We start from the raw sequence: 12,408 nt of genomic DNA, 5'->3' as shown, positions 1-12,408 counted from the left end.
ATAGCAAAACTCTTTCAACCACTCAAGAGCCGCAGACTGAAAAAATAATACCGGTGATTTTTCTAGTTGATATATATTATGCTAAGATAACTCAAGTTGATAAAGATTTAATTCAAAAATTAAAATATATTATCAGTCCGTTGAATGAAAATGTTAAATACTGAAAAAAATGGTCATTAAATTTCTTTAATTATTCATGAAGTTTCACTGTAACGAATGACCTATTAATCTCTGAAATTATGTATATTATTAGTTTATAATTTGTGTTTTAACATTATTTATAATAAAAATCTTATAAAGTATTTTAAGCATTATTTAATTAGGCATATACTGGGTCTGTAAAAACCAAGCAGATTCATATAATTTGGGTGTGTGTCAATAGCTGTAACGTTTTATGTGTGACAATTATATTAAAGTTTGTATTTTAAAGAAAATATTAACTATATATTGCATACTCCAATATATAAATATGTATGTATGTACATACATGATAATTTAAAGCCTTCTCGATGTTCACGATTGTGTAATTTACATATACAACTTATATTTGTTCATCCTTAATTATTTTCATTATAAAACTATTTAGATCATATAGGATATTCACTCATAATTAATTATAATTAAAGTATTGGTCAGATATAAAGAATTTTGAAAGGAAATCATCACAAGCCAAAAGTTTTAGTAAGTAGAAATCATAAAAATAAAATAAAATTCATGCGAATTACTAATTATGAGATACGATCGCAAAATATATAATGAGATTAATGCATGCAATGGTGAAAACATAGTAACAAAACCTACCTTAAGCTTATATCAGGGCTGCCGCACCGCACCACGGGACTAGGGATGGGCGGCACGACCCTGAACGCCAGGGTCAAATAATTCTTCCAAACGTGAATGTACACGTCCCGCTCGTTGGCAGGTTTGCGTGGCGCAGTCGCGCTGCGCAACAATGATGCCCGATTATCGTTCACGGGTCTGGAATGTAACAAATCAAGTCAAGTCTGACGCTTCCCTATTGCAGGAAACAAACGGATACGTACATCGGATCGATGACGACGTACAACGCGTTGATCCTAGCGTGCAGTATCGGCCAGGAGTGATGTACGGCTGTCGGACACTTTAATGGAATCTTGTCTCTCTCCATGAAGCCAATCAGGAACTTAGCCCACGGATCGTCAACGACATTTACACTGGACGAAATGCTGATGTTGGCCTTACTGTTGCTCTCATCGTTTTGGGTACCTGAAATGAAATTATAATTCCAATAACTAAGAAATACGCATGTTACACTAAAAACACTATTCTAAAAAACTTCAACACGTCATCATTCTTATGCTCACATAAGATAACTATGAAACCACTAAATATAATCTATTCCTTAATTATGCTCTAAATATGTTTATTAGATTACATTTAGTGGTCTAATGAAATATATTTCTGTATGAATTCCATCTAAATGTTGATTAATGAAATTTTAGTATGGTGATGCATGTCTGTCAATTCAGCAAGTGTACAAATGGACTAGAAAGTTGCTCAATGGTGCGAGATGATATCAGATTTAATTGCAACAGTTGAAGGCTTAAGAAAAATAGAGAATGAAATCACTTGTGTAAATGTTATTTTCTATAAAACGGCTACAGTGCACATTGATTAGTATTTTAGTTAATAGTTAATTAATCACCAGGAGTCCATATTGGATGTGTCCGGTCGCAGAACCATTGAAAATCTAAATTAGGAACGGAGAGCAACGCCTGCTTTTCGATTGCCGGTAACAAAGACAAACATTGTTCTGCTATTTCACTACAACACGCATCCATTGCGTCGATCACTGGTGTCTCGTCTTGAGATCCAAGCTTCTCCAGCAACAACTTAGCTTCCCTGTAAATGATTGTAATTAATAACGACTAATTATATCTCAAAGCAACGTAATTAAAAACAAGTAAACCTCAAAATATGGGCTGCGATTCTTCTTGGACACAATCGACACTGGCAAAGCATGACCAAAGCGAGAGCTTCAACTCCGCGTATCACAGATATCGCCGGTTCTTGTTTGATCACAGTATTATTCGGTAAGCTTGTCAACACATTATTTTTCCAGCTGCTTACCAATTGGAGAAGCATACGTAGACCATTGTCAACCAAAATCGGAGATGTATCCTGATAATATATAATGAAAATGTTACATATAATACACATATTTAAAAAAAATACAAATTATTATGTATTCTTATTCAAAAATTTACACATATTTCAAGAAACTCTTCATTGATGGTAACAGCTCTTTTTTCTGCCGTCTAATAAATTTTCTGCCCCATTGTAGCGTGAGATTTTATTTTAACACCCGCAAAACCAATGCACGTAAACAGTTCAATAGTAATAAGTTCAATAAGAAGAAACTAAATGTAAAAAAGGATCAAAAATTCTCCAGATTGTGATTTGTATAGTTTCGAATGCACATATTATAAATGAATTGTGCATAGAAAAAAATAGATTTAACAGCTGGACCAGATTAGTCACGCTTGTGCCTTTTATGGCCCTTTGTGTAGAATATGTGGAGTCTAAAAAAAAACATATGCCATAATATTACTATGGCAAATACAGAAAATAGTTTAATTCTTTAATTGGGTAACAGTATTTTTAATAGTTAAAATAAATAGGGGTGGATAAGAACATTGTCTCAAATTCTCAGTGGTCTAATGGCATGGGGCAAATTAAAAAAAATACTACAATACTATCGACAAAAATCTTAGAATTTTATTTATTATATTAATTTAATCAAATTGTCAGTAACAATGGTTTTAATAAAAAGATTAATCTTTGGACCAATGATACCAAAATTATGTATCGGATAATGTTTCAATGTGGTGATTGAGGGTTGAATATTAGGTACATGTATTAGCAGAATAATCATGAACATTATTGGGTAAACAGATATTATAAAATAGTCCATATCATCTCACCTGAATTTCCTTGGCAAGGAACTGCGTGAATCCGGCTAGGACCTCTTGCCTCCAATCAGGAAAGTCAACCACTAACGTCTGTAAGCTCTGATAAGCCAAACCCCTTAATTCTTCGTCGACATGCACCGTCAGCCTTGAGAGCATTTCAACCAACTCGCTGCTACTCATTCCATCCGGTATTAGCCTCGGTACGGCAGCAATGCACGTTCTAAAAAGATCGATTTTTGGTTTACGATCTCCAGTGTTGATCTCCAATTCCTTGGTTATGTTTTGAGTGTTGGTCAATGACAAAGGACGTCCGTAGTGCAAATCCAACGCCCGTAATATATCCACCAGTATCCTTCTGATGTACGGAAAGTAGGCGCTCATGCCTATTGAGCGAGCAGTCTCATCTGTGAGGACTTTGTTCAGGAAAGTCTTCTTAACTCTTAAAGTGTTGCCTGACGGCATCGTTCCTGTCGTTCTCGGCATTGGAGGTTCGCCTTCTTTTTGTTGCAGACTATCAGCAACCACTAGAAATGCTCTCAATCCAATCGACATTCGTTCTGGAGTCAGTATCATTTTTATTGGCCTTCCAACCATCAGTAGTTCGAATACGATCTCGCGCATAGCAAAATCCAGACGCTCTTGTGCTATGAACTGTATAATCTTGACGAATATATTCAAAGGAGTGTCTCGAGGAACGACGCCCTTCGACCCTTTCGGAAACAGCGAATTTACGATGCTTTGTAAGCGTGATTGTGTAGCTGAGTTACTTTCGCACTTGATCCTTATCATATACACCCACAATAAGCGATACAACGATTCTGGAATAGAAATAGTTCAAATTGAGTACCAGGTATTCAAAATCAACCGCTTGTTTAAAATATAAAATTTATAATTGTACCTAATGCAACTCTGCACATCTTCGGATCTCGATTCTTCAAATGAGATAGGCACATGGCTAAAAAGTAATGCCAGTTTGCCAAAAAGAAAGTCTTTTGCGAAACGCACAACAGACACGTAACAAGCGGAAATAGAGCCATCCTGTGCTTCGACTTTGTACTCGCGTCTAACGTCTGAGTATATAACATCTCGACGAAGTTCTTCAAGCAAGGCACATTCACCTCGTTCTTCACCGACTGAAATATATATAATTGCAATTATTATGAAATTTAACGCATAACTAGTCAACAATTGCCGAATAGGCTCACCGCAGCCACAGGGACCAATATCTCCACAAATAATCCGGCAAGCGCATGCTTGATGTCTTTGTCTTTAACCTCTAAAAAGTACTGGGCGCACTCTTGCAGAAACTGAAATGAAGCTTCGAATTCTTCAATCGGCACCATCTTTACACGAAAGAACTTCATCCCCATTAATAGCGATATGATGCTTTGCGTTGTATGCGGCGACAACTCTTTACTTTTCAATTCCTGAAAAAATACAATAATTAATGATGAATCAAGTTGTTCCATACGTCTTTGCATTTATTAAGGTGCGGGTTAAATGAGTTAAAAATTAAACGCCTAAAATTAAATGGTCAGAATTTAAATCAGCTTTGGGTCAGAATTTTATTAGCACCATGGTCAGAATAGATATTAAATGGTCAGAATAAAAATTTAAAATGGTCAGAATAAAAATTAAAAACGGTCAGAATAAAAATAATAAATGGTCAGAATAAAAATAATAATGGTCAGAATACAAATAATAGATGGTCAGAAATAAAAATAACAGATGGTCATAATAAAGTAAAGTGCTGCCACAGTCACATATTTTACGCAGGAAACTTGAATTTAACCTATTTTATTATATTATTCTAATCGTGGTACTTATATACGCGTTTTTGCCTTTTGAACAATTGTTTAATGAAATTAAGTAGTATTAAAAAAAAAGAAAAACCATAATTAATATTACGGTTTTTAATATGAATTCTGACATCTTTCTGTTCTAGAATCATTAATTATTGATATTCGCTGCGTGAGATTTTCCTCAGACAATTTATGATACCCATATTATGCAAATTAGCACATCTGTGAACTGATGTAGGCGACACGTTGAGCTATTGTGCTAGATTCTGTATCATTAATCTCAGACCTACTTTGATGACAGCCCTAATATACTCACTAACAACCCGCCCTTACGTAGATATCCAATGTCAAAATCCCCAGAACGAAAGTTTTATAACCACCTTTGAAACCTTCTAAATTTAATGGCATCCCTGTCCAATGCAATACAGATTTTTATAATAAAAAAACGCAACAACTAATAGGACGTAATATTTTTTTTTATGATATGCAAAAATATATTGTAAGTAACTAGTTTGCTATTTAACTAACGAATGATAGATGGCCGAAAGACATAGTGTATAAGTATAAAACTCACCTTCAATTCATCAGTGAACCTTTTACGGACGCTCATAAATCTACTCTGAGCTAAAACTCCCAACACCTCTGCATACAAGTCAGCTATCATATGAATGTTGGCTGCATTTTGACTCGATTGTATACTGAAATTAGTAATATTGTAAATTGCATTTACTTTATTTTAAAAAACTACTATTGCAATTCTCACCCTTCTTTGTAGTTAAAACGCTTGAAGGCTAAATTTTCTATATATTGCACTAGATCTTCATGTCCCGGATGAAATGGCAATTGTTTTAATATCTCGATCAGAGCTAAGCAGAACAAAAATTCGACGGCAAGATCGCGGCGTTCCAATTGCAACTCTTCACTGCTTCGTTCAATGGCTTCGGGTATCGGCACAGTGCCCGACACAATGTATATTATGCTAAAATTAATAATAATACATGTTAACTTGTTAGAAGATTAGCTAATCAACACCACAAACAAGCACCTTTTGTTCTTTTGATCCTGCTGGGGACGCTTTGCCTGATCGGTAACATGACAAGAATACTGCATTTGACGCTCTAACCAACCAAATAGCGCCCTGAGCAAAGACGGCAAGCAGTACTCAGCTACGGTCCCGAAAGCTGAAAGGATCTGATCCAATTGAGTGTCTTCGTTCCTTTGCAACGATTTGGCTATTTGTTTATCCTGAAAAATTATTTCAATGTCAATATCTATCTGTATTTATTTACACAGTAATGAAAATTGTATAAATACTAACCAGCGGCTCAGACATGACAAATTCTATCTTCTTCTCGGCCTGAACGGTGAACTCGATGAACAGAGAGCACATGACGAACTCGCCGGGCCTCATATCGGTGTCCAGAGTCAAATTAGGACGCTCTTTGTGAGCGCCCCACGGCAGCATGGTGCCTCTCGATGGAAAGGAAGAGAATGAGACCGTACTGTTGGTGCCGGCGGCGCTGTCGGGCTGATCGAAAACCTTCGATTCTTGCAGCAGCACATAGTTCTGACTATTCTGTGCGTCAGCTATGTTGCTCAATGACTCGTTGACAACATCCACCAGAGAACCTCCTTCAGGGGTGTACTGCTGCTGATTGGGTTGGCTCAACAGTTCAGATTCATTATTTAATTCAACGCTCAACTCATCAGATCCTAAAAACATTGAATTACTTGAGTGAATTGTTAAATTATATCGTTAATGTTATCAAATCAGTGGACTTATGGCAAAGTATTAGACATTTAAAGAGAATATAACACGTCCGATTGAGCAACATAAATAAGATTACCTTCTTCGGTGCTGTTAAATGATAGATTATAATTATCCGTCTTTTCGGACGGCACACCGTCCTCTCCTTTACTCATCAGCATTGTTGTGACTGAAAAAACATAATATATTAGATCGTCAAAAAGTATGATTCGAAAATGTTCATTGTCTAGTGTTAGTGATATAACTTACGTTGACGAATCCCACTATGACGATACCATGCTCATGATGCGTCTCAGCTTCTGAAAAAGTATAAAGATCATTACATTGCGATGGAAAAATATAGTTATTTTTTTAATAATATGTGGCAACCGCGAAGACGTCCGCCCATCGTAGGGCGGACACGAACAAACAATTTCAATTGCTCCTTAGATTATTAGCACAACTCTCTTTTTCGTAAAGCATAGGTACAACTACACTTAACCTCGCGCGTCAACAATGTAAATTAATCTTACACAGTCAACAGTTCATCTGTTATCTTTAATAACGTCATTGACTTTAATTACGACTTTCAATTACATCTTTAATCTTTACTAGCGTCACATATATTTAAATTAACTTATGTAATTGCAATTAACAGGCACAACTGGACACGCAGCTCGCCAACAACCCTTTATATATTCTAAAATTAATAACTAATTTAATTTAATAACAACATGTTCGATTGGACGTGTCAATGACTAATAATTTTTAATATTTCTAACTTTTTAGCCTCAGAGTCTTAAACTGCACATTTACAGGCGACACTTTCTGACTGAACACGATGACTCATCAGGATACGAAAGAAGCACATCGTAATAAAACGACATTATTAATGCAATTTATAGATTTTAAACGGAATTCTGGTGTCGAATATATATAAATAAGTTCACTTTTCAACCTCATAAAATTTAAAAAAATTATATTAGATAATAAATAAAATGATACAAAATATGGTACAAAATTAATTTTTAATTAAATTTCCAAAGTATGGTCACCTACACTCAAAACAGCTCTGCGTTAGTATTGGTAATGTTCCCATATCATTGTAAACAATTCTCGGAAAACTGTATATGTGAGAATGAATATGTATACGCACACGTATTCCCTATGCATAGACGATGTGAGTTAACATATTGGATTGTCTATACATATAATATTTATGACAACGTAATTCGCATCCAATAGAAATTATATATACATGTTTCTATTGCTTTACAGCGAATCGCTTAGGTGAGCGCATCTTAACAATAACGCAGTATTCTTAACAATATTTTTATTTGGTATCACGGCGCCTCACAAGATCTAGCGCCCCAAGTAATCGCCTGTACCGCCTGCCCCTCGGGCCAGCTATGCGAAGACACTCACTACATTGATTAATTTTTACAGGAATATGTATCACAATACGAAATCCATATAACATCTGATCAGTCTAAAAACAAAATGACTAAAAGAGTTGATATTTCAAGTGAAAGCTTTTTTAACGAAAAAATTGTGAATAACTGTTGATTGTACTATCACAGTGATATTTCATTTTCGATAACATTTAGTTGCAAAATTTGTTAATGATAACCGCCATGCCTCATTACAAATGATAATTAAAACCAGGACTGTGGAGTCGCCGAGTTCTGATATTTTAAGAGGAGTCAGGGTCTCTTTTAAATAATTTTCTTTAACACGTTGAGTGCGTTAAAAACCATTTATTTTCTGCACTTAAAATAATCAAATTTAATATAACCCATTTATGCACGGTGTTCCAATATCGGAACGTTTTGGTTTTTTATCCCCACTCCAATATAAATCGAGATTGCATCAATCGAGTGGGAGTGTCTGGTGCAGTATTTTTTCAGGTTTGAACTTGTCGGAGTGAGCAGTGGTTTTTTATAAGCATAATTTATGTTCAATAAGAAATGTTTTTATATGGCATACAAAATATGTTTTATTGTGGATATATATTTATTTATTTTTTATTTGTTCACTGTCCGACTTGCAAAAGTTTAATTAATTTAGTATTAGATCAGATTAAGTCAACATGGCAAAATAAAACTATCAAAACAAGATTCCTCCTCCCTCCCCTTCTCCCGAGTATAATTATTCAATATAATATCTATTTTTGTTTTAGAATACACCCATACCTCGCTATACGGCCGCTGTTTATACGGCCTTTCGCTATAACGGCCCTCTTCAGTTAAGGCACGTTTTCGATTTACGGCCTAAAATGTTTCGCTATAACGGCAAAAAAAACTTTTTTTCGATGTCGATTTTTTAAAAACTTCAATAATAGATTTAATTTGCATAATTTTAAAATGAAAGGTGAAGCAGCTAGCGCCGATGAGGCCGCATCTAAGGAATATCCCAACATTTTAAAGGGAATTATTGAAAGAGGTGGTCATACACCTGAACAAGTGTTTAACGTAGACGAAACAGGGCTTTATTGGAAGCGAATGTCTGATTGCACGTACATTTCAAAAACCAAAAAATCTGCGCCTGGTTATAAGGTGTCTAAAGAACGATTAACTTTCAATTACCCGTCATATGGAGATCCAACAAGAAAGCTTGGATGACTAAAGCTACTTTAGAGAATTGGTTCAAAAATCCCTTTTGCACAGAAGTGAAAAAATATTTGCGAGACAATAACTTAAGCAACAAGGCTTTGCTAATTTTGAATAATGCACCAGGGCATCCTACTAATTTATCCGAACTATCTGAAGATGTCATGATTGAATACCTTCCGAAAAATACAACAGCTCTGATCCAACCAATGGATCAGGGTGCAGTAGCCACTTTTAAGGCATAGTACCTATGCCGAACTTTCCGACAACTTATAAGGGAAACCGATGGTAAATCTTCAATTAAAACATTTTGGAAAAACTATAACATCAAGGATGCTGTTGACAGCATCAGTGAATCATGGAAGGAATTAAAATTAACAACAATGAACCATGTTTGGAAAAAAATATGGCCAGAACGTGTAAAAAGTACTGATGCAGAAGTTAATTGCCTTCCTGAAATTAGGCAAAACATTTTGGATCTAGCACATGATCTCGTCTTTGAAGGTTTAAACGAACGTGATGTGCTTGATCTACTTGAAGCTGATAGGGAACCCCTTTCATATAAGGAACTCATTCAATTGCAAGCAGAACCGGCATTTGATGAAGAGACAGAGCCTGTTGTATTCAAACAGCTAACATCAAAAAAATTGTCAAAAGCCTTTTCCTATTTCGAGGAATAAACATCTTCCTTGAAAACGATCCTGACGTCGAACGTAGCGCTAAAGTTTCTCGAGGAATTAACTCAGCCATTAGCTGTTATTAATCACTGAAGAACGAAAGAGACAAAAAGGCAAGACAAACAACCTTGGACAATTTTTTTAAGCCAGGCCCATCCTTACCAGCGAAAAATGAGAACGACAGTGATCTGCAGGTTACCATTTCTTCATCGTCTTCAGATTAAAGCCATTTTAAAAAAAATTATGTATGTATTCATACACATGTTTTATGTAACATGAAGTTGTTTCATTTTTGTTAATGGATTATTGTTGGTTTTTGGAGTCTGTTATTATTTTATGTACAAATGTATGTACTTGTTATGTATGTATTTTTGATTTAAATGAAATAAAAAGATAAAATGCATTTTAAATGATAAACCATGTTACATATTTAACAAATTTGGAACCGATCCCATTAAATTTGTGTGAATTTGTATTAGAATTATTGATTCGTTATACGGCTTTTCGCTTTGCGGCCACGTTTCGTGGAACGTATCTAGGCCGTAAAGCGAGGTATGGGTGTATTGTTATATTTAATATAAATATTTTATTTTACTTTAGGTATATTATGTATATTTTTATATACAATTTATTTTTTGTACTTATTTTTTTAAATATATCATTATAAATAATCAATAAAGGTGAATTTGGTAGATGTGGCTTTTTTTACTTAGCACATTACTGTCCACTATTTTCGCGGTATTGTAACATGTTTTAACAAAAATTACTTTTTTTAAGTTACCATAATATATGTATATATTGTCATTACTTGATTAACATTTGAATATTTTTATAAACATAAGTTCAAATATTTTTAATGGACGAAAATCAATAAACGGACTGACTGCAAAATTTTACTATTATGCAAAAACACGAGAACAAAAAAGTATTATTGATTTTTTGAAATTCTTGTATTTTTTTATATTTTGAAAATCTTTTACATTTTTTTATTGCTATTAATTATACGCTGGCAAAAAATAATCTTATTAAAATTGTTAAAATCGGAGTCGGACCATAAGATAAAGCCTTAAGCGACTCCACAGCTATGATTAGAACGGTTAACAAAATCAAAAACCATACATTTAATGGTTGATTGTTTAGATAGCTTTCATTGAACATGTTTGCTTCTTAATTAACATAAGTATGTTGGCTGTCAAGGGTTTCGTGTTTACATCGATTTTATAATCCAATTGATTTTTTTAAATGTATTATTACATACATATCAGGATAAACGAGCTAGTTGTTTAAAACTAGTATTCATCAAGTCAAAATTTCTGCAGGAAGCTATTAAAAAGATGTGTCCGTTAAAATTGTATTTATGTTTCTTAGTACCTATCAGAGAACTCTACGATGAATAGGACGTCATCATATATGTAAAAATACAAGGGTATGAGATCTCACATGCCTAAACGAGACCGAAGAAAAGCTGAAAGCAGAGATGAGAATATTGAGACCGTTGGATAAGATCCTGGAAACTCGAAAGTGATAAAGATATGCCATTTGGCATCGAATTGTTACGGGCGGAAGAGTATTTTTAAAGATGATCGATTGATTGCTATATGAGAGTTTTCACATAGAAGTTTTACAGCGCGTTTACGTGTGACATGATCGAATGGAGTTTATGTGATCGGCGGCGATTGGAGTATGTCTCGGAGACGCAGTCTCATAGCGTCAAGGGGGCGTATCGTATTTTGCGAATAACTGTAAACGTATTCCAAGTGACGCGACCGAACGCGGCTTCGGCGCAATTTGCTTCTTTGGAGCGATTGCAAAAATAAATGGTCTAAAATAAGAGTATACGAACGAAACGGCAGCGGCGAGCTGGAGCCGCACCGGACACCACAACAAAGTAGACGGCTGGAGGTGAACCGGTGTTGCCAGTGTGAATAACCTTTTGACAGTCACTTGTCAAAAGCTGAAATAAGAATCGTTAAAAATTCACTGAAATAATAATTATACACTTTAATATAGAAACGAAACATGGCACAAAAATCAAATTTTACAGAAAAACATAAAACTTGTTTTTTTTGTAATTTTCAGAATACATAATATTTTATATATTTAGATACATAGACATATAACAAATTAGAAATATAATATAAAAATAAAAAACTATCAAAATTATTATTTAAATAAATTACAATTATTGGCAATAACAGACAAATGTGCCCATAATTATTTGTGGACCGAAACAGAAAGTTTGGGATATGGAAACGCCTTTTCTTAATTAAATGAAAATCCAAAATATTCTTCAGGGTTTTTTTCTTTTTGCTGATCATCTGTTAAACATTTCCTTGCTTGTTCGGCGTTTTTTAAATGTAAATCATGTATTCGTGTAAGATCAAATTTCTTTTTTTGCTGGATGTATCAATTTTTAATTTCAGTGAATCACATTTTTGACACGTATCTTCAAGAGGAGTATGAAAACTTAAGTTGAACTCAGTATTATCTTCTGTAAATCCACTCATTAACGTACGATTTATAAATTTCCCTACATGTCTTTACACAAAGGCCATACATTTTTTTAATATCTAAATTAGAGTTAAAATATTATCGACCTTAAGTGTGATGAGATCTGTTATA

The 12,408-nt window shown here is 34.3% G+C and overlaps 1 protein-coding gene across 1 annotated transcript in view; it reads right to left on the bottom strand.

Annotated features, from left to right (window-relative positions):
• Positions 1-11,713, bottom strand: part of fry (microtubule binding protein furry) — a 30,378-nt gene extending 18,665 nt beyond the window's left edge. The window contains exons 1-14 of the mRNA XM_088187291.1: positions 11,630-11,713; positions 6,771-6,820; positions 6,601-6,690; positions 6,072-6,466; positions 5,799-5,998; positions 5,517-5,732; positions 5,328-5,451; positions 4,157-4,378; positions 3,850-4,084; positions 2,964-3,769; positions 1,949-2,160; positions 1,685-1,881; positions 1,044-1,245; positions 802-978 (exon numbers count right to left, since the gene is read on the bottom strand). Coding sequence (XP_088043417.1) covers positions 802-978; positions 1,044-1,245; positions 1,685-1,881; positions 1,949-2,160; positions 2,964-3,769; positions 3,850-4,084; positions 4,157-4,378; positions 5,328-5,451; positions 5,517-5,732; positions 5,799-5,998; positions 6,072-6,466; positions 6,601-6,682 — 3,068 coding nt within the window. The 5' untranslated portion in view covers positions 6,683-6,690; positions 6,771-6,820; positions 11,630-11,713. The remainder of the gene's footprint in view (positions 1-801; positions 979-1,043; positions 1,246-1,684; positions 1,882-1,948; positions 2,161-2,963; positions 3,770-3,849; positions 4,085-4,156; positions 4,379-5,327; positions 5,452-5,516; positions 5,733-5,798; positions 5,999-6,071; positions 6,467-6,600; positions 6,691-6,770; positions 6,821-11,629) is intronic.
• Positions 11,714-12,408: the final 695 nt, after the last annotated feature.

Source organism: Plectrocnemia conspersa, unplaced genomic scaffold (assembly GCF_051122295.1).
Source record: "Plectrocnemia conspersa isolate PC_06_02 unplaced genomic scaffold, ASM5112229v1 ptg000006l, whole genome shotgun sequence".
NCBI classification, from domain to species: domain Eukaryota; kingdom Metazoa; phylum Arthropoda; class Insecta; order Trichoptera; family Polycentropodidae; genus Plectrocnemia; species Plectrocnemia conspersa.
This window is presented reverse-complemented; position numbering and strand designations above follow the sequence as displayed.